Source organism: Myotis myotis, unplaced genomic scaffold (genome assembly GCF_014108235.1).
Source record: "Myotis myotis isolate mMyoMyo1 unplaced genomic scaffold, mMyoMyo1.p scaffold_m19_p_6, whole genome shotgun sequence".
NCBI lineage: Eukaryota > Metazoa > Chordata > Mammalia > Chiroptera > Vespertilionidae > Myotis > Myotis myotis.
Window position 1 is genome coordinate 80,667,775 of NW_023416368.1, and position 26,135 is coordinate 80,693,909.

The 26,135-nt window shown below is 59.2% G+C and overlaps 1 protein-coding gene across 4 annotated transcripts; it reads right to left on the reverse strand.

Moving 5' to 3' along the window:
* Positions 1-958: 958 nt before the first annotated feature.
* On the reverse strand, positions 959-25,061 carry SEMA6B (semaphorin 6B). Of its 4 annotated transcripts, none has more exons than XM_036313977.1 (17): positions 24,788-25,061; positions 11,698-11,839; positions 11,441-11,564; positions 9,889-9,949; positions 9,661-9,723; positions 9,113-9,214; positions 8,631-8,721; positions 8,142-8,261; positions 7,389-7,477; positions 6,628-6,845; positions 5,716-5,847; positions 5,342-5,491; positions 4,702-4,884; positions 4,473-4,619; positions 3,408-3,485; positions 3,236-3,294; positions 959-2,798 (listed from the first exon to the last, which is right to left on the reverse strand). In XM_036313977.1, exons 2-17 carry the CDS (start codon positions 11,816-11,818, stop codon positions 1,915-1,917), a joined length of 2,622 nt encoding a protein of 873 aa, XP_036169870.1. In that variant the 5' UTR covers positions 11,819-11,839; positions 24,788-25,061; the 3' UTR covers positions 959-1,914. The 4 variants fall into 4 exon arrangements, with proteins under 4 accessions (XP_036169870.1, XP_036169869.1, XP_036169867.1 ...); XM_036313976.1 differs by lacking the exon at positions 24,788-25,061 and adding an exon at positions 24,693-24,745; XM_036313974.1 differs by lacking the exon at positions 24,788-25,061 and adding an exon at positions 21,994-22,090 and having other exon boundaries at positions 8,142-8,258.
* Positions 25,062-26,135: the final 1,074 nt, after the last annotated feature.

A 26,135-nucleotide genomic window follows, 5' to 3' on the forward strand; every position in this document is an offset into this window, starting at 1 on the left:
CATAACACGAGAGCGATCTCTTAGAATGAATTCAGATCATGTCCCCTGCTTAAAATCCTCCGGTGGCTCCCTGTCCAACTTAAAATCCACGAGGCTGGGCGAGTGGGGGTGGGATAAGGCCTTACTATTTAATGAGGACGGGGGTTTAGTTTGGGAAGATGAGAAAGTGCTGGAGATGGATGGTGGGGATGGTTGCCCAACAATGTGAATGGACTTCATGCCACTGAAGTGAACACTTTTAAAAAGGCTCAAATGGCACATGTGAATTTATGTGTATTTATGCATATTTTACCACAGTTAAAAAAAATTGTACTCTTCACCTGCAAGACCCTGCCAATCTGGGGCCCTATCCTCTTCTCCCTCTTCATCGCCCCCTGATCTTCCCTCACCCACTGCTCCAGCTACACTGGCTGCCATCTGTCCTCCAAGTGAATTCCCACCGCATGGCCTTTGCACTGGCTGTTCCCTCTGCCTGGAAGGCTCTCTCTGCACATCTCTCCCAGGCTGTCCCATCTCCCCTGTCTCAGCTCAAATGTTACCCCCGGCAGGCCCTCCTTGACCCCCTCCTTCTCCACACAGCCTCCACTACTGAGCATATTATCTGGTTTTATTATATTACACATATTCCTGCTGCAAATCAAGCACTAATTGCTTGTATGTGGTCAGTTTCCCCACTAGGCTGTGAGCTCCCAAGGACAGGGGTCTTTGTCCCCACATAGTGCCTGGCACATAGTAGGTGCACAATAAATATTTGCTGAAGGACCAGTCAGGAACTGGCCCCCATGCACATGAAGACAGGGACTCGCCCCAACTCTCTGCATTCCCACACTCAGCGCCCCAGAGTTCTGTTGGCTGCTGTGACCCAGCCGTGAGTCTTGCGGGTGCTCCCAACTGTTCAGGGCCCTGCCACTGCCCAGGCCCCACCCCTGGGAGACAGAGCAGACCCAGAGCCTTGGGGGCCGGTGGTTGTAAACAGTTTTATTGATCGGGAGGGGGTTGGGGAGGCAAATTCCAGAGAGGGTCCAAGTCTCAGCTGGCCACTCAGCTGGCATGCATGGTCAGCTGGAGGTCGGAGGGGAGGTCACAAGGGGACTGGTGGTGTGGGACCCTCTGACCACCCTGGGGCCATATTTACAGAGGGCCACCCACCTTTGCTGCCCCCCAAGACGTTTACACAGCTGCTGCCAGTGTGGCTAATGGGCAGGCCTCCTGGCCTCTGTCCCTGAAACCCCTTCTCTGTCTCCCCTCAAATTCCTGACCGGCAGCTGGAGGCCCCCCTGGCCTTCTGGAAGCCCCTGTGTTGGCTCAGCCAAACGCCCAGGCCTCTGGGGCCGCCGCACTCACACACAGACACACACCCTGCATGAGTGCCCATCGCCACGCACACGCTGGCAGCAGCCCTCGTGGGCATTCACACACACACCTCCCTCCCCTTCCCGGCCCCTTGCACACGAACACGGCATGCACACACACACACACACACACACACACTCACGCACGCCAGGAGCCTAGGTCAAGGAGGGGCCTGGAGGGGGGGCACTTGGGTCTGCAGCTGTGGCCCCCTCCTCATCCCGCCACCTCCAAGCCCTGGGCCGCCACCCCAAGAACGGAGTTGTGCAATTGGGTAGAAAACTGCAAAAAAAAACAACAATCGCAAATTGGAAACAAACCCAAACCCACGCACAGAAGGTCAACCTCAAATCTATAGCACATCCTCCCGCCCCCCCAAACCGCCTCATGTCCCGCGGCCCCGGCAGGGTGGGGGGCCAGGCCTTTGTGCTTCCTGTGGCGGAGGCCCCTCCCCTGCGCACGGGGGGTGGGGGGGTGGGTCTGGAGCACCCCACTCGGCGTTGGGCCGGGTCTCTCGCTCCTGTTCCCCGTGGCTGGCACAGCGGAGGCGTCCGGGGCCCCCGCCTAGGGCACGGGAGGCGCAGTCCTGTCTGTGCCCCCGTAGGCGAGGAGGTGCGCCAAGTCCGTGCTGGGCCGGGCGTGGCGGCCGCGGGGACGGTCACCCCGGCCCTCGCCGCTGTTGAACGTGTGCGTGCGGCGCAGGGCGGCGGCCGCGGGGCCGTGGGGGCCCGGCCGCCGGAGGCTGCCCGTGGGCGGCGGGCTCCAGGGCCGCGGGAGGCTGTCGGAGGCCGTGATCGGGTCCAAGGGGCCGGTGGGCGCTGACACCACCCGCCGGCGGTCCGGGCTGGCGTGGGGCGTGAGCGGGAAGTCCCCGTGGGGGGCGCGGCCCGCGGGCTGCTCGGGGGCCCTGGCGGGGGCGAGCAGCAGCAGCGAGGAGGAGGAGGAGGCGGAGGCGGGGAGCAGGGGGTGGCTGTGCTCCCAGGCGCGCGGGCCCAGGGCGTGCGGGTGCGGGTGCGGGTGCGGGGCGGGCAGGCGCTTCTGCGGCAGCGGCGTCTGCTCGGGCGTGGGCAGCAGCCCCGAGTCCAGGTCGTGGGGGCCGCCCTGCAGCAGGGTGGCCTTGGCCCAGCCGTTCTGCATCAGGGGGGCCAGCAGGGCCTCCGGGGGCCCCCCGGCGCCGCCCCCGCCCCCGCCCCGGCCCCCGGGGCCCCCCGCGCGGCGCTCGCCCAGCCGGCTCACGCTCAGCACGGCCTCGCCGCCCCCGTGCGCCAGGATGGCCTCCTTGTCCTTGCGGCGGGCCAGCTCGCGCCGCTCGCGGAGGCCCACGTACCAGCCCACGCTGAAGCCCGACACCACGGCGCCCACCACGAAGGCCGCCACCGACGAGGTCACCAGCAGGTTCACGGACACCAGCCCGGCGCGCTCCTCCGCGAGGCTGGCCCGCAGGAGCCCTGGGGAGAGGGGCGTGAGAGGGGCGGCGGGAGGGGGCCACACCCAGCCGTCGCCGCGCTGCCCGTCTGTCTGTCTGCCTGCCTCGGGCGCCTCTGTTTCTCTGGGGTCTGTCTGTCCTCTCAGACTCTGTTCATCCGCTTGTCCTGTGGCATCTCTGTCACTTGGCATCCGTCTCCAGCCTCTGTCTGCTCTCATGACCTCTCCGTCCCTTTCGAAGCCTGTCCGTGCCTCTGTCTGTCCCAGGGCATCTCTGTCCCCTCGGTTCACCCGTCTGTCTGTCTGTCTCTGGGCCTCTCTGTCCCTCACCTACCTCCCTACCCAGGTGTGGGACCCCCTGACCTTCCAAAGCTAGTTTGTGCCCCCCACCTGGACATGGGCTGCGAAGGGCATGAGGACCCCAGGGGAGGGTCCCCAGGTCTCCCGTTCCCCCACTTACCTGTGCAGTCCCCTAAGCCTGAGGTGCTGGCCCCGGACACGTCCTGCTCAAAGGTGGCCCTGATGGGGGCAAGGCACAAACAGTCAGCAGAAGCCCCACTCAGGGAGCCCGAGGGGAGGAGGGGCCCTGGTCACCAGGCAGGTTACACCCCCTCCCCTCCCCAGCTCAGTACCTGGTGCCAGGGCTGAGGAAGATGCAGGAACCATCGGGGGCCCACCCGCAGTAGGGGTCCTGACTGCCAATGCAGTTCCTAGGGCAGACAGGGGACCGGCATCAGCCACAGCCTCCTGCACCGTGCCACCTCCTGCAGCCCCGGAGTCCTGGCCAAAGTCTCTGCGGTGGGGGCTGTTCCTTCTCCATTTTACAGATCAGAAAACTGAGGCCGGGGAAGTTCACTTTTGCCCGAGCAGCAGAGCCGGGGTCGGAGTCCAGCGGGCTTGCCCCAGAGTGTGTGTCCGGCTCTGTGCAATGCCGTCACTCCTGCCAGGACGGCGGTGCGGGCGGGGTGTCTCAGGGTGGGGGGCTCCCACAGAGCTCAGGGGGGGCCAGTACTTTGCATCTGGTTTCCACCCATTTTACAGGTGGGAAAACAGCCCCTTCCTGGTCCCCAGCTTCTGCTCCTGTTGCTCTTAAAAATGTCACTCAGGCCAAAGCCGGTTTGGCTCAGTGGATAGAGCGTCGGCCTGCGGACTGGAGGGTCCCAGGTTCGATTCCGGTCAAGGGCATGTACATTGGTTGCGTGCACCCCCAGTGGGGTGTGCAGGAGGCAGCCGATGGATGTTTCTCTCTCACTGATGTTTCTAACTCTCTATCCCTCCCTCCTCTTCTCTGTAAAAAGTCAATAAAATATATTTTTAAAAAATGTCACTCAGGTCCCACTCCTCCTCTGCCTACAGGCCTCCAGGGCCCTACCTCCCTTGGGGCAAACACCCAAGTCCTCCCCATGGCCCACAAGCCCCTGCATGACCTGCCCCCATCCTCTCCCTGCCCTCACCCCCTCCCTCACTGACTCCCCTCCAGCCACATGGACCTCCTCACTGTTCCTCTAAAACCCCAGTCATGGTCCCATCCAGGGCCTTTGCACGTGCTGTGCCCTCTGCCCCACGCATCTTTCAAAAAGTCAGGCTGCTGCTGGGCCCTTTAACTCAGACTCAGCTCTTCCCCTCTTCCCATGCTCATCTCCCCTCAACCCCCCCCCCACACATGCACCCCCAGCAGTGGGCCCGGGGGCACTCACTTCATGCACCCTGAGTACTGCTGGCAGCGGGCCACGGGCACACGGACCACACAGTGGGGGAAGGCCGCCAGCAGGCCTCCTGAGGCCACATCCAACTCCAGGCTCAGCAGCCGTTGCCCTGTCTCACTGCCACCTGGCCGGCCACACCTGGGGGTGAGCAGATCAGTAAGGCTCAGGGGCTGTGCCCCACCTCCACTGGCTCTGCCCCCTGGCCTCTGCCAGACCCCACCTGTCTGGCCGGTAGGTCTCGAACTCCTCGAGGAAGACACTGGGCCCAGAGGTGCCCAAGGCACTGGCGTTAGGCCAGACCAGGAACTTGAGGATGGTGCCCGCCTCGGAGCCCAGGAAGATGACAGTCTGGTTGCCCCAGGGGCCGGCGCCCACATCCACAGCCACTCGAGTCAGCTGGTGCCTGTGGCCGGGGAGGGGGGTCAGTCTGGCACCACAGCCCCCTCGGTCCCACCCCCACTAGGCAGACACAGAGACACCGCCCACACCAGGCAAGGTGGGCATTGGTGTGGGTACAGAGCTACACACAACCCTCCTCCAAAACAGACCCCACCCTGGGCTCCCACGGGGCCTGTCTCTCTCTTTCCTTGAATCTCTCTGCCCCTCACTGTGTCCCTCTCTGTGTCTCTGTCTCCTTCTCTCTGTGTGTGTCTCTCTCCTCTCTGTGTCTCTGCCCCTCTGTGTCTCTCTGTGTCTCCGGCCAGTACTCAGAGCTGTATGCTGTCTCCAGCAACACTGCTCTCCACCACCCCCCTCGCATCCATAGTCAGCCCCGCCCTCCTTCCCCACCCACCACCCTGACCTGGGCTTTCATCTTCACCCTCCGCCCCACAAGGATCCCAGCCACACGTGGGACTGACCGTGTCAGAGTTCGTACTATCCAGGGCGCATGGCCCAGTGAGGGCACCGCCTCGTCCATCAGGGGGTGGGTCTTGACGAAGTTGAGGATCTCATCAGGGAAGGCGCTGGAGATGTTGTACTGCATGCCGGGAGCTGCACAGCACCCAGGCCTGGGGGGTGAGGGGGTGGTCAGGGCAGTTCAGGGGTCCCCATACAGGGGCTCTGATTCTCCATGGGACCCAAGGCCCTGCTCCAAGGCTTGTTTCCCTCATCTGTGTAATGGGTGCAGCTGAACTCGGCAACAGCCAGATAACTGCCTGGGTGTCCCCAGCCTTCGGTCGGTCGTGGGGACAGGCCCACCCCGGGACCTGTCTGGGAATGGAGGGGCGCTCACCGGGGCCGAGGCACCTGATCCTCGGGCACAGGTGTCCAGATGGACTCCGGGGACTTCTGCTCTCGAAAGCGGCCTTCAAACACAGCAGCCACCTGTGTCATGTCAAAGGCGCAGACGGCAGAGCCGGGGATGCTGGGGAAGGAGATGGAAGGGAGCGGTGAGCCTGGTGGAGGCGCTGCCTCAGGCAAGTGTGTGGAGGAGTCCTTGTCCTCCGGAGCTGTCAGATGTTCAGTCCCCTGAGCCGGCGTGTCACCCACCTGCCCCATCCAGTCACTGCCGCCTGAACCGTGCTCAGACGGGATCCTATTTCAGCTTCTCTGCAACCACCCGTGTCCCGGCCTCCACTGTCGTGTGCCTGACTGTCCAGTCTCCCAGACATCACCCCTGCCCCCTTACAACCATTCCTTCTTCTGCTCCTCGCCCTTCCATGGCTCCCTAGTGCTCCAGGATAAAACCCAGGCTCCTCTCTAGCCCGTCACCTCCCTGCCCTCACACTCTCACTCTCCCCGTTGCTCCCTCTATTCCAGCCACAGGGGCTCCTCTCTGTCGTTTAAACACACCAAGTTCATTGTATCCTCACAGCTTTGCACATGCTGTTCCTCCAACTCGGAATGCTCTTCCCTTTTCCTCCACCTCACACCCACTGAAGCCTAGTTCCCATGTCCCCTCCTCCAGGCAGCTTTCTCTGACCCCCTCCTTCAAAGGCAGGGGGTGTTGATGTCCCCCATCTGCCCAGTTCTGACCAAAGGCTCTTGGGGGGTCAGTGTGGCTTTGTTCTACTGCGGTCTGGGGTCAGTGCCTCGTGGGGGTCCAATCTTGCCCAGCCTAGGACTATAGGCAGCGAGTGAATGCGGGACCTGGCCACTCCTGTCCACCCAGGGCCCCGAGTCCACTCGGTCAATGTTCACTGACCTGTTGCTGGGGGTGGAGAAAATGGCAAGGACTATGGGCCGGCCCCCCAGGCTGACCACACCCGTGACGGCCTGCATCACATTGAAGTAGAAGTGGGAGTCCCCGGGCACGGAGCAGTTGAGCCGCGCCTTCAGGAAGGACGTCCACTGCTTCTCCAGCACGCGTGGGGAGCCCCCCACATCATTCTTGCACACCCGGGCCACGCGGGACACCACCACCTGGGGGGACAGCAGACAGGCGGGGCCTGAGCCCTGAGTTCCGAAGGCCACCCTGCCCACCACCCGGGCTGGGATGGAGGAGCCTGGCCCTGGCTCACCTCTCTGGGCGTCAGAGTCCCCGGTGGAAATATGGGGATTGGCACTAGGATCCTAGCAACGTGGCAGTCATGATACTCACCAGGTACACTTACAGATCGTTCACTTTATTCTCATCAGCTCCTACTTTCCTCCCAAAGCTCTACCAGGGAGGGGCTACTGATATCCCCATTGTATAGGTGGAGAAACTGAGGCACAGGGAAAGGGAAATGACCGGCCCAAGGTCACACTAGTGGGAAATGGCAGTCTTTGCACCTACTGTCTGGCTGCTGCAATGGATGGGCAGGCAGAGGGATGGAGGAATGGGTGAATGGATTAGTGGATGGATGGATGATAGATGGGTAAATGAATGATTTGAAGGAGATAATGGTGGGTGATGAAGGAGATAATGAATGGATGCATGTGTGATGAATGGATGCCTCTCTGGGAGGGGAAATGGGGCATTACCTTCTCCAGGTAGTTAAACTCCATTGCGATCTCCCGGAAGAAGAAGTAGATGTGGCTGCCCCACTCCACCGCATGCACAAAGTAGGGCTCTATGGGAGAGGAGGGGTCAGCACCCAGCCCCTGACCTGAGAAAGGTGCTTCTGGGGCTGGGCACACGTCAGCCCGGGTGGCTGCTCTTATGGTGAAGGGGGGACATACGTGATCACCCAGGCAAAGGGAAACAGACGCCAAGCTTTGGGGTTTTGCGGGAAGAGGAAGTGTCAGAATCCTAAAGCCGCAGTGTCTACCTTCCACAAACAGCAACAGCTACTATTTTCTTTCACCTTCCTCCCTCAGGTGTCAAAGACCTGCGCTCCTGCTCTCTCCCTCTTGTAGTTCCATTTTGGGCTCCCAAGCCACCCATTCCCATCAAGTTCTACTTTAGATCCAACTCCAATCTTTTTATAGCCTTTTAAACACTGATTTTAGAGCGAGAGGAGGCGGGGGGGGGGGGAGATACTGATTTGCAGTTCCAGTTATTTATGCACTCATCGGTTGATACTAGCATGTGTCCTGACCCAGGATCGAACCCACCCGCAACCCTGGCACATTGGGACAATGCTTTAACCAACTGGCCAGGGCCAATCTTGTCTCTGGCTTGGTCTTTAAAGAGGCCAGTAGGTTCCAAAGATGAGATGGGAGTCCCCTCCCTGTCTCCGCTGGGACTCTTATTCTGGTGGGGCGGTGGTGGGATTCGACGAATGTCCATCCCACCTTTAAACCACTTGGAGTCGTGTTTCACGGTGCGCAGAGTGGGTCTGTCTCCAAGGCTGCGGTAGATGACAGCATCGATGGCTAGGAAGTCGGTAACGGTGGCTGTGAAGAGCATTCCTTCTGGATGGGAGTGATGGGGGAGAGCAGGTGAGCGGCTGGGTCGTAGAGGCCAGAGGTTGTGTGGGTCAATACTTGATCTTCCCACACTCTCAGTCTACCTCCCTGAGCCTAAGCCAGCCTGCCTCTAGGCTGGGCCCTGACCCCATCTAAACCCTGAGCCCAGGCTGAGCCCCAACCCTGCTGAGGCCCTGAGCCCCGCTGAACCCCAGCTCCCACGGAGCCCCGACTCCAGGCTGAGGTTCTGCCTGTTTCACAGCTGGACAGTCTCCCAGCCACCGTCTACATGACCCCAACTCCAAGAGTGGAAAGCGCCATGCCTGGCTCGGGGCTGGGGCCTTATCAGATGGCCAGAGCTGGGGGGACACTCACCAGAGAAGAGGGCGACGTTGGCGTGTTTGGGGTCGTACGGGCAGCGGGCCATGCCACTGATGTTGTCCCCGAGGGGCTGTAGTGTGTCTATCTGCAGGGGGACGGGGCCTGAGCGACAGAGCTCGGCCACGCCCGGCAGCCCAGGGCTCCCCCAGACCTCCCTCCAGGGGGAATCCTGTCTCTGCCTTGGATGCCGTGTGACGTGGCCAGGCACCTCTCCGGGGCTCACGTTGTTGGTCTCTAAATGGGTCTAAGAGTCGACTCCAGTTAACCCTGTTACTGGGTCATAGGTCAAATAACTAGGGCTTCCCTGACCTTAAACGGGCCTCCCTGGGAAGCCTCCTGAGCTGTGGGTGAGGCGGTGGGGAGGACAGACCCAGTAGGGCTCTCGTAGGAGGCTCTGTGGGCGGGGGAACGGGCACGCTAGTGGAGGGCAGGTGAGCAGAGGTCTGGAAGCTGGACCTGGGGCCGCCGGGACTCACACTGTAGTTGGCGCACAGGGGGTTGAAGGCGTTGGAACCGCACACAAAGAGGGTGGACTCGTCCCGCAGGAGCAACACCTTTACAAAGTTTCGACACTCGCCCTGGGGTGGGGAGGGAAGAGAGACGTGTGGTCATGTTGGGGGGCACGGCATTGCTGTGGGCCTCAATGCGGGGGTGGCTAGGGCAGAGGAGAGCCAGGACTGAGGTGGGGATGTACAGGGCGGGGCCGTGTGTGGGCGTGTCCAGGTCTCAGCACCACATCAGGGGCGTGGTCACAGCTAGAATAGGCCGAGATGGGGCATGGCCATGCCTACTTTCCATCCGCGGCCATTGAGGGATGGGGCTATGGCAAGACCTAGCCTAAGGACGTGGCCATGACTGGGACCCTTTGGGGGTCGTGGCCAGGCTCAGGGCGTAGCCATGACAACACGGGGTCCAGGCCTGGGATGAAGGGGGAGGAGGATTTGCCTTGGGTGTGGCCAGCTGAATTGGGGTGTGGCTTGGGCGTGGTCATGGCTGATGCGGGGCGTGACCAAGGCCCACTCACCTCCTGCTTGCCCTTCATCCGACACACATTGATGTCGCTGGGGTTGGAGCGCCAGGTCAGCTTCTGGGGGCACAGGGAGCTGGTGAGGGGTAAGGGGTACCCAACAGCCCTAGGAACCCCTGCCGGGTAGGCCCGAGTCCATCTTGCTCCCCATTGTCATGTCAGCTCCCTCCGGTGGGTGCCCCAAAGGGCTGTCCCCTCCTCCTCCCACCTGCGCCCCCTCCTCACCCTCTGGTACCGAAGCTCCGTGGAGGTGGGGGGCTCCAGCTCTACCCGGTACAGGTTGTCCCTGAGGGAGGGGTGCGGTTAGTGAGATTGGGGGCCTCCACTCTCCCCACATTCCACCCCCTGGGGCATGGACACAACACTGGGCATGCCTCACATGCTTGCGAGTACCCCAGCACGTGTCCTCATGCCTTACAAAGACTCATAGTTCTAGCACAGCCACCTGCCTTCGCATGCCACCTCGGGCGACACCCGCTGTCCTGGGGTTACACTGACATGATGAACTGTCCGATGCCTTTCATCAGGTGCCCACTCAGCACCTCTCAGTCTACCCCAGGCTCACCCCACCCTCATGTCATGGAAACCTGCCCTGCTAAGGTCATTGGCCAACTGGTGTGAAGTACAGCAGTCACTTCTCTGTCCCCCTCCCCCTCTCCACAGTGTCTGGCCCCCGCAGGTCCCCCCTCCTCCTGGGAACTCATTCTCACAAGGGCCCGGCCCCCCAAACTCACCAGGCTTCCCTCCTACCTTTCAGACTTTCTCTGGCCTCCTGCCTCCCCCACCCTCCCGGGTGGCCTCGTCCACTCTGATACTGACTGCACCCTCATGACCAGGCCCGCAGTCCTGTCTCCAGCTCGGCCTCCTCCGAGCTCCAGATTCGGGGGCCGGGGGCTCCTGGGCGGCGCCACGCGGAAGGCTCACAGGCATTTCACATTCAGTGCGGCCATTCTGAGCCCGACTGTTCCCCCAAACTGGGACCCCGCTTCCCTCTGTCTCCCACCTCTGACCTTCCTCTGTCCAGCTCTGTCCTCTGAGGGTGCAGACCACAAGTTGGAAGTCACCCTCAACTCCCAAACCTCTCCTCCCTCCCACATCCAACACATCAGTCTCCCCTGCCTTTAATGTTTATTGAGAATCCACCTACTTCTCACCCCTCCATGGCCACCCCCCATTCCAGCCCCATCGTCTCCCACCTGGACTAGCTCAGTCTCTCCAACTTGCCTCCCCAAAGAAGCCACCAGAGGGCGACTGTGAGCACCTAAGTCAGGCTCCCTCCCTTCACCTACAGCCCTCCGGGGCTCCCGCCTGCCTCCAGGTAAAAACCCGCCTTCCCCTCAAGCCAGGAGGCCCTGAAGCATCTGCCTCTGTCTCCTCCTGCCCTCACCTCCTCCTCCTCTCTCCCCCTTCACTGTGCTCAGCCATGCAGACTTCCTTGCTGTTCTAACCCGCCAGGCACAGTCCCGGCCTCTGCCCTCTGCCCAGATGTTCCCCTCTCCCCCAGATCTCCCCGCGGCTGCCTTCTCATCATTTAGGTTTCAAACCAAATGCCACCTCCTCAGCACCTCCTGGAGGCACCCGGTGACTTTTGACCGAACAGCTGTCCCCATCTGCTAACACCCCATAGCAGGCACCCGGCTCCAACCACACCCGAGCCCAGCACCCTTAAAAATGCCACCCGAGGTCCACACATTCACACCCGGCCCAACAATAAGCCCCACCATGGAACCTCCCCCAAAGGCTCCCCGCCCTGCGTTCTGCCGGACACTCCCCATACCTGTCCCCAATGAACAGCGTCCTGTTGACCCGCAGGACCCGCTGGATGTTGAGGTCCTCGGCGCCCTCTGCGGGGGTCAGGCGTCCGGGCCCGCTGCCCACGAACACAGGGTAGTGGCTCAGGTCTGGGGAAGAGGAGTGTGATTTAGGGCCGGGGTGAGCCTGGCCTCGTGAGTCCCTGAGGGAGGGGGGCAGCGGGCTCAGTTGGGGAACAAGACCCTCCTTCCGGAACCCCCCCTCGCCAGGACCCCCACTCACAGTCCCTGGGGGCCACGCTGAGCGGCGGCGGCTCCTCAGGGAAGAGGCCGTGGGCGCCCCCCAGCAGCAGCAGCAGGAGCAGTAGGGCCAGGCGGGGAGGGGGCGCTCGCGGGGTCCGCATGGCGAGGACAGGAGGTGACACCTGCGGGCGAGAGGGGGGGGCGGTGAGCGGCGTGGCCTGTATCCGCCACCAGATGGCGCTTATGAGCCGCAGCGGCCGGGACCTTCATTATTCCCCCCAAATTCCCGTCGGGATAATAATTTAAAATAACAACTTCACCGCCAGCCCCACTCTTGCCTACCCCACCCCCTTCCCCTACAACACCAGCCAGAGTACCCCTTATCTCTCCGGTGCTCTGTCTGCTCCGTGCCCTTTTTTAAAAACACACACACTGCCGAAACCGGTTTGGCTCAGTGGATAGAGCGTCGGCCTGCGGACTGAAAGGTCCCAGGTTCGATTCCGGTCAAGGGCATGTACCTGGGTTGCAGGCACTTCCCCAGTGGGGGATGTGCAGGAGGCGGCTGATCGATGTTTCTCTCTCATAGATGTTTCTGACTCTCTATCTCTCTCCCTTCCTCTCTGTAAAAAATCAATAAAATATATTAAAAAAATAAAAAAAAAAACACACACACACACATTTTTAACATTTATTAATGATGGATACTTTTCCCATTGATTTTTAGAGGGAGTGGCAGGGAAGGAGAGGGAACCGGGGGGAGAGAGAGAGAGAGAGAGAGAAAGAAATGAGAGAGACATATGGATTGGTTGCCTCCCACAGATGCCCAAGGGGGGAGGAAGGAACCTGCAACCCAGGAACGTGCCCTTGATCAGAAATGGGACCCGTGACCCTCTGGTGCTCGGGCTGATGCTGTACCACTGAGCGACCCGGGCAGGACCATCCTAACCCTCCTAAGTGTCCTGTGCAGTGACAGTAAGTCCATTCACAATGTTGGGCAGCCATCCCCACCATCCGTCTCCAGAACCTTCTCACGTCCCCACACTGAAACTCTGTTCCCTTTAAGCACCAACTCGCCCTCCCCCAGCCTCTGGCACCCCCCATCCACTCTCTGTCTCTATGGATCTGACTCCTCTAGGGACCTCCTATGAGTGGAATCACACAATCTCTGTCCTCCGGTGTCTGGCTGACTTCACTGAGCACCATGGCCTCAAGGCTCATCCGTGCTGTAGCAGGTGTCAGGGCTGACGTGTGTGGATGGGTCGCTCTGTGTGTGTCCATCACCTGTGGATGGACACGGGCTGCCTCCACCTCTTGGTTCCGGTGAATAACGCTGCTGGGAACAGGGCCGTGCGAACCTCTTTGCGACTCTGCTTCCCATGCTTTTGGGTATGGGCCCAGGAGTGATACTGCTGGGTCATACGGTAATTCCATGTTTGTTTCTTTTTTGGAAAAAGCCATGCTGTTTCCACAGTGGCTCCACCGCTTCACATTCCCACCAGCAGCGCAGTGTCCCGATCCCCCCACATCCTTGCCTCCACTTCTCATTGCCTGTTTTCTGCCCGTCGCCATCCTAACGAGTGTGAGGCTGATGCTGTGTGTCTTCGCGTTAGTTATTCTGATGGTGATGATACAGAACTAAACCCCACAGACTCCTTTAGGGAAGTCCGGGCTACTTCAGGGCCAACCCACTGCATCTGGCCTCAGCCTACCCCCCCCCCCACCTGGGGTTACCAGAGGCCTTAGCACCTCCCCCAGGCCCCCTAAGACCATCTGCTTCTCTCCATGAAACTTGAGGCGCCTCTGCTAGCAGCCGCCTGGCGCCCGCCTGCCGGGAAGCCGCCCCACCACCTGCCCCGGCACCTGGTCACCGGGAGCTGCCACCAGGCATGGAAGTGTGTGGCCAGCATGTGCACCCCATGCCATGCAGGGCACCCATGCACCCACACATCTGCGTGCCTGCAGAGGGGGATGCTTCCTGCCTGCAGCCTTGCGACATGCATGCACGCCCACGGGGGCGGGGAACAGTGCCTTGTCCTGTGCATCAATTTATAAATTGATAAAGTGACAGGTCCCACCCAGAGGACCTATCCTCTGTGGCTGGGTCTCTCAGCTTGACCCCTCAGCTACCACTCCAACTCGGGCAGGCCATCCCACGGGACTGCCACTCTCAGGTGAGGAAACTGAGGCAGGGATGGGAGTTCCTCAAGGCCACCCGACTTCATCTCCTCCCATCGTCAAGGGACCCCCAGGCGTTACACTGCCTTAGTGCCCATAAGTTTGTCAGAGGCTGGAATTTCCTTCTGGAACATTTCTCCCACTTCTTTCTGCCAGGGTGTCTGGGTTACTGTTTTTATTTTTATTTATTTATTTTTTTTAAAAAAAATATATTTGATTGATTTTTTAGAGAGAGGAAGGGAGAGAGATAGAGAGTTAGAAACATCGATCAGAGAGAAACATTCATCAGCCACCTTCTGCACATCTCCCATTGGGGATGTGCCCGCAACCAAGGTACATGCCCTTGACCGGAATCGAACCTGGGGACCTTTCAGTCCGCAGGCCGACACTCTATCCACTGAGCCAAACCGGTTTCAGCTCTTTTTATATATATATACTTTAGAGAGAGAAGGGAGAGGGATAGAGAGATGGAAACATTGACGAGAGAGAAACATCAATGGGCTGCCTGCTGCATGTCCCCTCCAGGGGATGAAGCCTGAAACCCGGGCATGTACCCTGACCAGGAATCGAACCAGTGACCTCTTGACGCACAGGACAAGGCACGTTCCACTGAGCACGTCGGCCAGGCATGGGCTACTCTTGAAACCCACAGCTTCAGCATAAATTTTTGGATCAGCTGGTAAGTCCCAAAACAAACAACAGATAAAACATAAACCCTGTCAGGATTTTCACCGGAAGGAGCTGAACGCGTAGATCAAATTGAACTACTGACTGACAGCTGTCGCTCCCCCACCCCAACCCCTGCTTCCCTGGTCCTGCCTGTGTCAGCTGAGGGCTCAGGCCACACCCGGGAACCGCTCTTGAGCTCCCTCCAAAGCCTGCGCTGCCCCCAGCCCTGTGCTCTCACCCTCACATCCAATGCCAGCAAGTCCTTCTAATTTATCCAGAACTCTCACCCCTTCCCAGTCTGCTCCCTGGCCAGCCCCCAGCAACTCCCATGTGGACCAGTTCAGTACCCTCCATCCACCCTGGCTCCCTGGCTCCCGTCCTTGCTTCCCTCAGCCCATTTCCCCTAGCAGCCACCAGAGGGCCTGTGTGAGCACCTATGTCAGAGCTGTGTCACCTCTGCCTCCAGGACTCACCTTCCACCGGGTAAAAGCCAAAGTCCTCCCAGGGGCCCACAGGGCCTAGAATGACCTGCCTTCATCTGCCCCTCCCTGCCCTCACCTCCTCCCTCTCTCCCCCTTGCACACTCTGCTTCAGCCACACGGGCCTGGCTGTTCCTCCATCATGCCAAGCACCGTCCTGCCCCAGGGCCTTTGCACAGGATGTTCTCCACACCTGAAAGCCTCTTCTTTCAGATACCCACAAGGCTCCCTCTTTATGTCAGGTCTCTGCTAAAATGCTGTCCCCTTAGAGTCTCCCCACCCCTACCACCCTGGACCCCTCCCCAGGTCCCAACCCCGCCCCCACATGGTGTCAGACTCTCAAAGCAGCCTTTAGACCAGTGGTTCTCAACCTTCTAGCCCTTTAAATACAGTTCCTCATGTTGTGACCCAACCATAAAATTATTTTCGTTGCTACTTCATAACTGTAATGTTGCTACTGTTATGAATCGTAATGTAAATATCTGATATGCAGGATGGTCTTAGGCAACCCCTGTGAAAGGGTCGTTTGACCGCCAAAGGGGTTGCGACCCACAGGTTGAGAACCACTGCTTTAGACCCTAGACTCTTTGCTTCTCCAAATAATGGTCCTCCAACCAGCAGCCTCAGCCTCATTTGAGAGCTATTAGAATGCAGAGTCCCGTGCCCCCTCCCAGACCCTCCCAACCAGAGCCTGCATTTTAGCAAGATCTCCAGAGGCCTGTGTGCACAATAACTCAGAAAATCCGCTTATGCACAGATTCCCCCAAATGAACTAATCACCCACATCATAGCTCATCCAGAGCCTTTCTGCCCCCCTGGAGGTGAGCCCTGTGAGGACAGGCCTGGGTGTATCTTGGCCGGTGACATGTCCCCACAGTGTCCGGCACACCACTGGGCTCATTAATGGCTTGTTGTATGTTGATGAACTAAGTGTCAGCACAAGGAATTGAACCCAGATTGGACCTCTTGCCTGATTCAACTTTGCTCATCACCTCCACATGCATGGGTGTCCACCGGTGGGTGGGTCCTCCCCACGCACGCCCATGGGCCCTCACGTCTACCGTGTGTTATGGCATCTGTGTGTTCACACGTACCCATGGAAGCAACCACAGAACAAGTATGTGCCCAGCAGTGGTGGGCGGTCCACACGTGTGTGTGCACATGCCTGTGTGTCCGAGTGTACACACGTAGCACCCAGGGAGCTTCTGTCTGCACCCCCCTATTGATGACTTCCTGGCTGTTAGTTTCCAAGGACCCCAATTAACTACTGACAGGCCATCTACCCACCCTCCTGCCCTGCCCTTCCCTTCACACTCTCGCTGGCAGGTTGGGGACACTGAGGCCCAGAATGAGGGCCGGACAGGCGACAGTAGCCGCCAAGGAGCCTCAGTTAGCAGCCCAGTCTCCGAAATGCACGGTCTAGGTTCACGTCCCGGCTCTGCCTCTCACCAGCCTCGAGCGCTCCGACAGTCACTTCCCCTCTCCGGGTCTCCGTTTCCTTACCTATCAACTGTGGGCGAATATAAGTCCAAACCTTACGTTGCTACGGGGTTGAAAGGACAGAGTGTCGACCAGCAACGTACAACAGAAAACCACGCACGCACGTGTGCAGCTTTAAATTTCCTCGAGGCCCCATCGCAGAGGTGAGTCAACGGCGGCCCAGCTCCAGGTGAAAGGCTTCGCGTGGGACGGACGCACAGTAACCGGGACCATCGAAGGGACAGAAGAAGGTCCCGCGGGTCGGGGAGGACGCCTGGGATTCTCCCCCTCGGCCAGTCAAGATGATTTCCCTTCTGTAATACGAGGCACTAGGACAGGGCCTGGTCCACATGCTCACTCTATGTGAAGTGACCTTGCTGGATGACCTTGGGCCAGCAGCTAGCCCTCTCTGGGCCTCGGTATCATGGCAGGACCTCAGTGACCCTGGGTCAGCCTCCGAGCCCATTTCTCCCTCTGCCGTGGCGAAGGTTGGGACAAGATGCCCATTTCCAGTTCCATAGAAGGAGCTCCTGTCAGCCCGGCCATCCCAGGATTCCAGCTCCGGGGCCAGGCGTCCCTGAGGAGATCGAGTAACCTGGCCTGGCAGCCAGGCCCCTGCACCATCCAGGTCTGGTTACCAGCTCTGCTTACAGCTGCCTCCTCCAGCTGCCTCAGTCGCCCCCGTCGCAGCCTCGCTGGGCTCTGGAGCTGTCTAGGAACTTGGCTGAGCAGCTAGAGGGTGTTCCTGGGGCTCTGGGCATGGTGAGGCTGTGGAGGGACCCCCTTGGCCCCCCGATGCTCTCTCAATGCCAGTTAACTCATCTCTCCCCAGCCTGGGAGGCGGAGAGTGAATCCTCCTCCATTCCCCACCCTCCTCCCTGTTTCTCCTTCATGATAACCATCACCATCTGGTTATCATGAAAAGTAAATGAGGTACGCATAGTAGGTGCTAAATAAACTGTACGGACGGCTGTGCATCCTTGAGTTACATCCTCCCTCTCTCTGGGCTTCCTTCCTCCTTGGTGAATCAGACGAAAATGTCAGCTTCATGACAGCAGGGGGTCTGGCACACAGTAGGTGCTAACAAGCACTGGCTGAATGAATGTCCCATAAACAGTCCCTACTTATAAAAGAGCTACAAGGATATATTTATTTTCTGAGCACCGACTGTGTGCCAACACGGCCAGGGGTTGAGCCATGACCAGGACTGTGTCTCAAGAGCTTGATACAGAGCTGGGCATGCAGTCAGCACTCAATGAATGCTGAGTGCCTCTTTTAAAGAGGACAGTACTCAGAGTACCTGAGCATATCTACCCCACAGAAGCCCAGCAGAGCAGGCATTTCAACTAAGATGTTATGAAGCCCCTACTATGTGTGCACCAGGTACTGGGCCAAGAACTTCACATGCATGAACTCGTGTCCCGTCCACACCGAGATGAGACAGAAACCAGCCCCACCACCTCTGTCTTACAGATGGAAGAATGGAGACTCAGAGAGGTGAAGTCACTTGGCCAAGGCTGCACAGCACAGAAGGGTACAGCCAGCATTTGAACCCAGGCATGTGGCTACACTGCCTCTTGCCGACATTTATTGAGCACCCACAGTGTGCCATCTGTCTATGGGGCTGCACAGTCTGGAGACCCAGAGAGAGGCTGTCCTGTCCCTAGGCCACTCGGGGAACCAGAGCGGAGACCAGGTGGCAGAGGCAGGACCTGGAATGGGGGAGAGGTCCCTGGGACTCTTGGCCCAGATGGGGAGGGGTTGCTCCCGAGTAATTAATTTAATCAGTTTGGAAATTGGGCCACCAGGTGACAAATCGGAAGCAGCAACTTGTAACTAGGAATGGGGAAGAGGGGGCTGCTTTCTCGGTGATGCTGAAACCATTTCGAGGAAATTCAAGTGCCATTTATTCCCAGTGAGTCATTAGGGGGCCCAGAAACAGACTGCCCAAGGGGGCTGGGGGCTCGCTCCTAGGGAGTCTGGGCTGGGGCTGGTGGGCTGGGCACCCACAGATTCCCAAATGGGGGTGGCCCTGGGCAGGCCCTGCCTTCAGCCCCAACTTGGAGAAAATACAGAGTCAGGCCCTGCTCTTGGGGCCCAGTTTTGGGAGACGGAGGGAAGTAAGGTTTGGCTCTCAGGGCCCCATTTTAGGGAGGATAAGGAGATCTGGTCCCCGCCCTCGGTGTCCTCCATCTGAGAGCAGAAGATGGGGATCCCAGACCCACTCACTTGGGCTTCTGGGAGCCCTCCTTTACCCCAGGCTGAGCCCCGACCCAGAATTCCTCCAGTCACTGCCCCTCTCAGAGGCCCTGTCTGGGAGGACACAGGGATCCCAAGTGGGAGGGGGCAGGAAAGGCAGGGGGACACACCACTCAGAGATGCTGGGCCGGACGCAGGCAGGGCTATGCCAAGTGCTGCTGGGAACGGAAGACCTGGCCAATGAACTTGAAGACAAAAGCGGGAAACAGGTCCCAAGGGAAGGTCCTGGGGTCAGAGCAGACCACAAGTCCAAGTGAGTCACAGCTCAGGAATGGCAGAATCACGGGCAGAGCGATATGGGCTTCGGGGGATGGGTCATGAGAAATGTGCATCAATGGAGAGAAACAGCGAGGGGCCCAGGGTTTGCTGGGCGACCTCGGGGAACGTGCCACCCAATCTGTGCCTCCTTCCTCTTCCCAGAGCCTGAGGATTAGACATTCGAAGGGAAGTAGCAGCAAACACTTACAGAGAATCTACTGTGTTCCCAGCCCTGTGCTATGGGGCTTTACAGAAAATCCTGGTGGGGGCCCAGTCGGTGTGGCTCAGCAGTTAAGCGTCGTCCTATGAACCAGGAGGCCACAGGATGATTCCCAGTCAGGGCACATGCCTGGGTTGCGGGCTCCATCCCCAGTAGGGGCCATGCAGGAGGCAGCCGATCAATGATTCTCTCTCATCATTGATGTTCCTATCTCTCTCTCCCTCTCCCCTCCTCTCTGAAATCAATTAAAAAAATCCTGGTGGGGTAGGTGGGAGGGGTTCTTCTCACCATTTTACAGGTGGGAAACTGAGGCCCGGTGTGGGTAAGCGATGCGCCCAAGGTTGCACAGCTAGGAAATGGCCAAGCTGGAATTTAAACCCAGGTCATCTGGTCCAGACACCACACTTTTAATCACAACATTACCTGCCCCCAGAGAAAGAGGTTCTCAGTCCCTCCCCACATCCATCCATCAGCAAGTCCAAAATCTACTCCACCCACCCACTTCTTTCCCTCTCTACTGCCTCAACCTGGCCAGCCCCCATCATCACCCATCTGGACCAGTAGTCACTCCACTCCCACCCATGGCGCTGGCCCTTGCTCCCACAGCAGTCCTCCTTGCAGCAGCCAGAGTCACCACTGGTCACCTGAGTCAGGTCCCATCCTTCTCTGCCCACAGCCCTCAGGGCCCCGCCTCCCTCACAAGGCTCTGTATAACCTCCCCCAACCCCACCCTTGTCCCCTCCCTCTCTCCCCTTCACTCACTCTGCTCAAGGCACATGGACCTCCTTCCAGTTCCTCCAATAAGTCAGGCACATTCCTGCCCCGGGGCCTTTGAACAGGCTGTGCCCTCTTCCTGGAATGCTATTCCTCTAGGTCTCTGAGTGACTGACTCCTTCTTATTTTCCAAGTCTCAGCTCAAATGCCACCTTCTCAGACACCCTCCCTACTCCATCAGCCCTGCCCTTCTCAGCTACATCATCCAATATTACTGTCTTCAGGCCACTCATTATACTTGATTTACTTTCTCTCTCTAGTTAGTGTCCATATCCCCACCCGGCTGTGAGCATGACAAGGCCAGGGCCCAGTCAGCCTCAGTCACTGCTGGGTTCCTAGCACCTGGCGCATAGTAGGTGCTCATTAAGTACTTGTCAGCTTATCAAATGAGAGCACAGACCCATGGCTCCCATTGCAATCAGGGCCAGAGGACACACCTTCTGTTTTTTCAAAGTAACTCCTTTTACTGGAGTAAGAAAAAAAAAGACAGGATTATGCCTGGCATTTTGCCTGCATCCTCTTGTTTAAATGTTGAACCCTAAGAGAGAGAGAGACTAGCATCTGTGATTTACTGGTGGGGAAACTGAGGCTCAGAGGAGGGGGCCTGAGTGAGGGAATGAAGAGATGGGCTCAAACTTAGGTGAGTCTAATCTGACGGCTGTGGCCATCTCTAAGGGCAATCATTCAGATCTGCTATTTCAACTGCCCAAAGACTCTTGCTCCAGGAAAGGAAGGCTGCTCTCCTGAAACTATCAGAGAACGTGTGGTCGCCTCTGGTGAACTCCTATCCATTCATCATGGTCCTAGATGCAATGCCCCTCCAAAGTGCATCTTCTCTGATCCACCGGGCAGAACCCACTTTCACCAGACCCATTTGCTCACTGTGCCCAGGCCCTGACCCCATGTAGCAGAGGGCCAATGCCTGCGTCTGTTTCCTTCCCCCACTGAGGGCCAAACAGAGCAAAAGCCTCCTCCTCTGGGACCCCAGCGTCACGCAGCTGGGACACAGCACGTGGAGGCCACTGGCAGCCTTTGTTGAGTAACTGGTCTCCCCATCTGCCTCGGATGCGGGCTCCCCTAAGAACCCACCACCCTTACTGGACTCCTCCATTTGGGAAGTTCTCTCCTAGGTCTGCCCTTGGAATGCTGGCTTAGCCTGGGCCAAGGTGCATCCTGGGGAATGTAGTCCTCACTAAACAGGGTCTCCCTCCCTGCAGGCCCTGGGGTAACCACCTTTGGACCCTGGGACCAGACAGTGAAGGGTCATCGAGGGCGGCTAGTGAGGGGCCCGTATCCCTGCCCAAAGGTGGGGGTCCTAGCCTCCCAAGTCTCCTCCTAGTGCTTTAATGCTACCACCACTTTATCTGGACATCCCGCAGGACAGGTGATGAATGGCCGTGGAAATAAAAGATAATTCTGTGGCTCAGGTCCAGACCTCTTAGGCCCTGGCTCTCGCCTGTGTCTGTTGGGGGCTCCCTGGAGCCTCAGTTTTTCTATTTCTGCTAAGTGAGGCTCCACCCACAGTCAACCCCAATCACTGTTAGGTCTTAGAGAGGAATTAGTCTGAGAATCTGCAGCCCTTTAAATGACTTGGGATTTCAGAATCATGGTATCTTAAACATTCCAGTTCAGAAAATCCACAGTCCCTGGAAATTTAGAAGGAATCTGGAGGGTCACCTGGACCTAACCGATACCAGAATTATTTTTCCAGGATTCTGGAAAGATGGCTGTACGACCCCACTTGCCTACCTCCCGGGATGGGTGGTCCACCACTGTGCCAAGCAGCTAACTTGGTTTCCAGGAGCCTGTCTCCTGGTAACTACTCTTCCTCACTGTTGCTCAAGGTCTGAGATATTGCCCATTCACTCTCCCGCTCTAAAACCTTCTATGGCTCCCTGTTCCTCTTGGGATAAAGCCCACTCCTTATCTTGGCATTTACAGCACCTGCTGACTCTCAGGCTTCATTATCCATGGTCTCCCACCCTTAAAACAGCCCAGCCACTCAGGACTCCCAGCAACTCACCATGCAGCCGCTATCCTTGCTGCTCCTTCCACCTGGAATCCCTGCCTCCCTCTTCTCCTGGCAACATCCTTGTCATCCTTCAAGCCCAGTGTCAGCATCCTCTCCTCCAGGCAGCCTTCCCTGCTTCCACCTGTCATAACCCTGGCTGAGTCCTCTCTGGGCCCCCAGCATCACCTGGCAAAGGGCCAGGCACAGAGGACAGGGCCACACCCCAGGTTCAGCCAGGGACACCCTCCATCCCAGGAGACTGGGCAGCAACCAGCACGTCCTTCAGCCCCTGGGGACCCAGCTCCCCTGTCCCGCCGGCTGACGTCAGGGTCACCTTTCCAAGGACAGTTTGATTTCTATCTTGCAGGTCCAGCCCCAGGTAACCCCAGCAACTCCTGTCACAAGCCCTGGGCATCCACTGCAGATGCCAAACTCTTCTACAGCACAAATCTCCAGCACCTTCCTCACCCAGTGGACAGAGGTGAAAGCTGAAGCCTAGAGCAAGAACGGCCGCTCCTAGGTGACTCAATACCTCCGCTGGCTCAGAAACAGCTTCTCACCTCAAAGCAGGGAAGGTGACAGCACCCTGAGGACCCGTGGGTGCTCGGCTCTGGCAGGAGGCAGGCGGGAAGTGGAAGGACAATGGCGAGGTTACAAATCCAGGGGCTTTCTTACGTGACCTGTCTCTGCCTCATCTCCCTCCACTGAGCTTCTTAAACCCAAAGAGCACCTCCTGGGGAGATGGAAGCCCAGAGAGGGCGAAAGACCTGCCTAGGGCCACACCTCTCACTCTCCTGCCTTTTCCTCTATGCTGATTTTTTTTTTTTTTTTTTTTGAGAGGGGTAGGGCATTGGAAGCTCCAGGCCTAACTTCTGCCCAGCCCAGGATGGTGACCTTTGGGAAAGCATTTGGGTTTCATGTGGGGGCACCTTTCCCCGGACCCCATCTAGCAGTCCCAGGAGCGGAGAGGCCTGGCTTCCCTCTTCACCCTCTCTGCTGCCTCTCTGGGCCTCAGTTTCCCATCTGCTCTTGGGAATGAGCCCGTACAGGGTGGACACTCCATAGTTCAGTGAGGCTTCTGCAGGCTGCCACCTGCCCGGTATCCAAGGGGTTTCCTAAGGGCCCCACCGACCCCCAGCCACTTTCCTGTAGAGCTTGGCACCTCCTCTCAGGTGAGTCCTGAACCCCACCCACGACCCCCACATGCTATACTCTCTCAAAACAGACTTTCAGCAACTGCCCAGACACATCTGAAATTTTTATCCTTGAAAGAAACCCTATCTACTAGGAAAGGGGATGGGGGCCAGGGAGCTTAAGGGGTAGGGGTGTCCCAGGGCACTGAACTTTGATCTCGGGCCCCTTGAGAAGCTGAGGGAACCCAAAGAAATATGAAGAAATGCAATTTTGCAAATGAGGTGGGGGTTCCTTCTGCAGCCCCAGTCATCGGTCCCCCCTCCTTCCTCCTTAAATCCAAATCCAGATCCCTAAAACCCCAAGCCCCAGTTCCCCTCAGATCTGGGGTCAGAGATGACAACCTCAGGGGTAAGATGCCAAAGATCTCAGCCAGCAAGGGCTGACAGGGCTGAGAGTGAGAACTGCCCCGGTCCCGGGACTCTTGCAAATACTTCAAGCTCCAATGCCTACACATTCTGGGCAGGGGCAGGGGTTCCCTATGGCACCCCGTCTGGGGAGGTGCCCCCAACTGGAGGGAACCTGGAGGTAGAGAGTAGGACAGAGGGCAAGCGACCCCCTTCTGGGGACCAATGAGCACTGCACGAGTGGAGGGGTCACACTCAGTGCCCCCCACCCTGCCTGGCACTCTCAGAGAGAGACGCTTTCTTTGTCCCTTTGTCAGCTCTTGGGGGCCCCCTGAGCCCCCCTGGGTCTCCACTGCAGCGAGGGGTATCCAGACGGTATCCAGACGGGCTCTCTCGGCCCCCCGCGGCCCCTCCCCTGTGGCTGGGGCCCTGGACTCGATCTGAGACAGGCAGGAGGCTGGAGAGGGCTCAGGGGCGTCCAAGGTGCGGTGGCTGACGGTGAAGTGGGATGGAGGGGCCTCACCGCGCTGGGACCACCACCCAGCCCTGGGTGGCCCTGACTTAGCCCTCAGGGCCCCGCCCCCCCAACACCCAACACCCGTCCTCATCGCCGGCCAGCAGGCCCCCTGCCCATCCCGAACCCCCCCCCCCCCCAACCTGGGCCCAAATCCAGCTCCCTAGCGGCGCAGCCCTGAGCCCCCATTATTGTCTCTTAAGCGCCCCTCCCCGGACAAATTACCCGCTGTGGTGCCGACAGAACCCCTATTATAGCTCCACATACAGGCCCCCAGTCAACATCCAGTCCCCCCCCACCCCCCAGCTGCGGTGCCATCGGACACCCCCATGACGAAGCCTCATTCAGCACCCCAGGCCCCAATCCAGCCTCTTCAAGGCGCTGCCATTGGACCCCATGATAACCCCCCACACAGCAGCCCCTCTAAAATCCAGCCCCCTCTCCAGCGGCTTTGCTGACAGATCCCCCCGTGATGGTGCTCCACAAGCCTCCGGCTCCAAACCCAGCCCCCTCCCCATGGCGGGTCCTCGGGACCCCCCCAATCACCGCGCCTGACCCGGCCGCCCCAGCCGACAATGAACCCCCCCAGCCGCGCGCCGACAGACACCCCCAGGGCAGCGTCTCCCCAGCCCCCGCTCGCAGACGCCCCGGGCGCTTACCTCGGAGCCGCGGCCGCCGCGAGTGCGCGGGAGGGAGCGCGAGGGCGGGAGGGCGCGGGCGGACGGGGGGCGGGGAGGGGGGTCGGTGCGCGCACCTGTCCTGGCCTGGCTGGCTCAGCCGGGCATCCCGATGGGGAGGGGGCTGGGGGCGCGCGCTCCCCCGCCCCCGGGCCGCGGCGCTGCGCTGGGGGAGGGGGCTCAGCCCCGGCTCCCCGGGCGCTGGCGTCCGCTCCGGGGAGGGCGCTGCGGGGCGGCCGGACCCGGGGCGCGCCGCGGCCGCATTTTTCACGCCCGCCGCGGCGGCCGCAGCAACTCGCGGCTAGCCACCTCCGCCCCCCCCCAAGTCGGCCACCTCTCCCCCCCAAAACCGGGCCGGAGCCACGCAAAACGCGGCCCGGATTGACAGGGGTGCGGAACGGAGGGCGGCAGAGCTGGGTGGGGGGCCGGAGGCACTGGGGACGGGATGGGGGGTGGGGGTGGGGGTGGGGAGAGAGATCCAAGCGAAGGCTTCCTGCCTTTGTCCGGGTGGGGCACCGAACTGCGCACCCTCCTACCTCCGGACTTCCTGCTCTGGTCCACTCGGGCCAGACTCACATCCTCAGGACATTCCCAACCACACTCGTGGATGAGGGGGGCGGTGTCAGACACCCCCGTGGTCTCCTGGGTCCCCTTCCTATGAGGGTATTTATTCAATCTCCAAGCATTAACTGTAACACTCAGCAGACACGTGAGACAACTGAGGCGCAGGGAGGCATCTTGTCCAAAGTCACCTAGTAAGAACGCGGGGATTTGAACCTGAGCCAGCTGGCTGCAGAGATCATGGTACAGAGGCTGTCCTCCGTCCCAGCGTCCTGCGGGGCCTGGCGCAGAAAGAGGTTCCTAGGGCCCAGGAGGGGCATTCCTGCCCCTGGCCTTTGGGACTCCAGGACAAGCTGGTCTTCTGATTCCAGAGACATCCCTGTAAGCTCCTTGACCCTCTGTGACCTGAGGACAGCGGGAGCCCCTCTCAGGGCCTCAGTGTCCCTGTCTGTCCAAAGCACCTCCCCATGCGGGTGAGACAATGTATTCCCCCCCCCCCCTTGTTCCTCCAGCACCTCCAGTATGCAGTAGGCAATCAACAAACGTTTTACTATGATGTATTTATCTAGCCACATGTCTTGCACACCTACTGTGTACAGGGGCGATTTCTGAGCCCTTGATGCAGAAGTGACCTCATTCACTCCTCAGGGCAGCCCTAGAAGGCTCCCATAGATGGGAAACTGAAGCACGGAGAGGCCAAGGAGTTTGCCCAAGAGCACAGGCAGATGGGAAGGGAACATAGTCCTCTTGCCACCGATTATAAAGCACCTTCTATGTGGGCGTTACCCATTGCGTCCCATCTTTGGACCCCCAACAGGCTATGTGGCTTCCCTGCATGACATCAAAACATAAGCCCTGCCCTAG

Bases quoted from the DNA above. Each gene is read 5' to 3' on its own strand.
- SEMA6B (XM_036313973.1), bottom strand. The intron at 8,722-9,112 runs GTGAGTCCCGGC...GTCCCCCTGCAG, and splicing joins CCCTGTGCGCCAACTACAGT to ATAGACACACTACAGCCCCT. The intron at 4,885-5,341 runs GTCAGTCCCACG...CCCCGGCCACAG, and splicing joins ATAGTACGAACTCTGACACG to GCACCAGCTGACTCGAGTGG.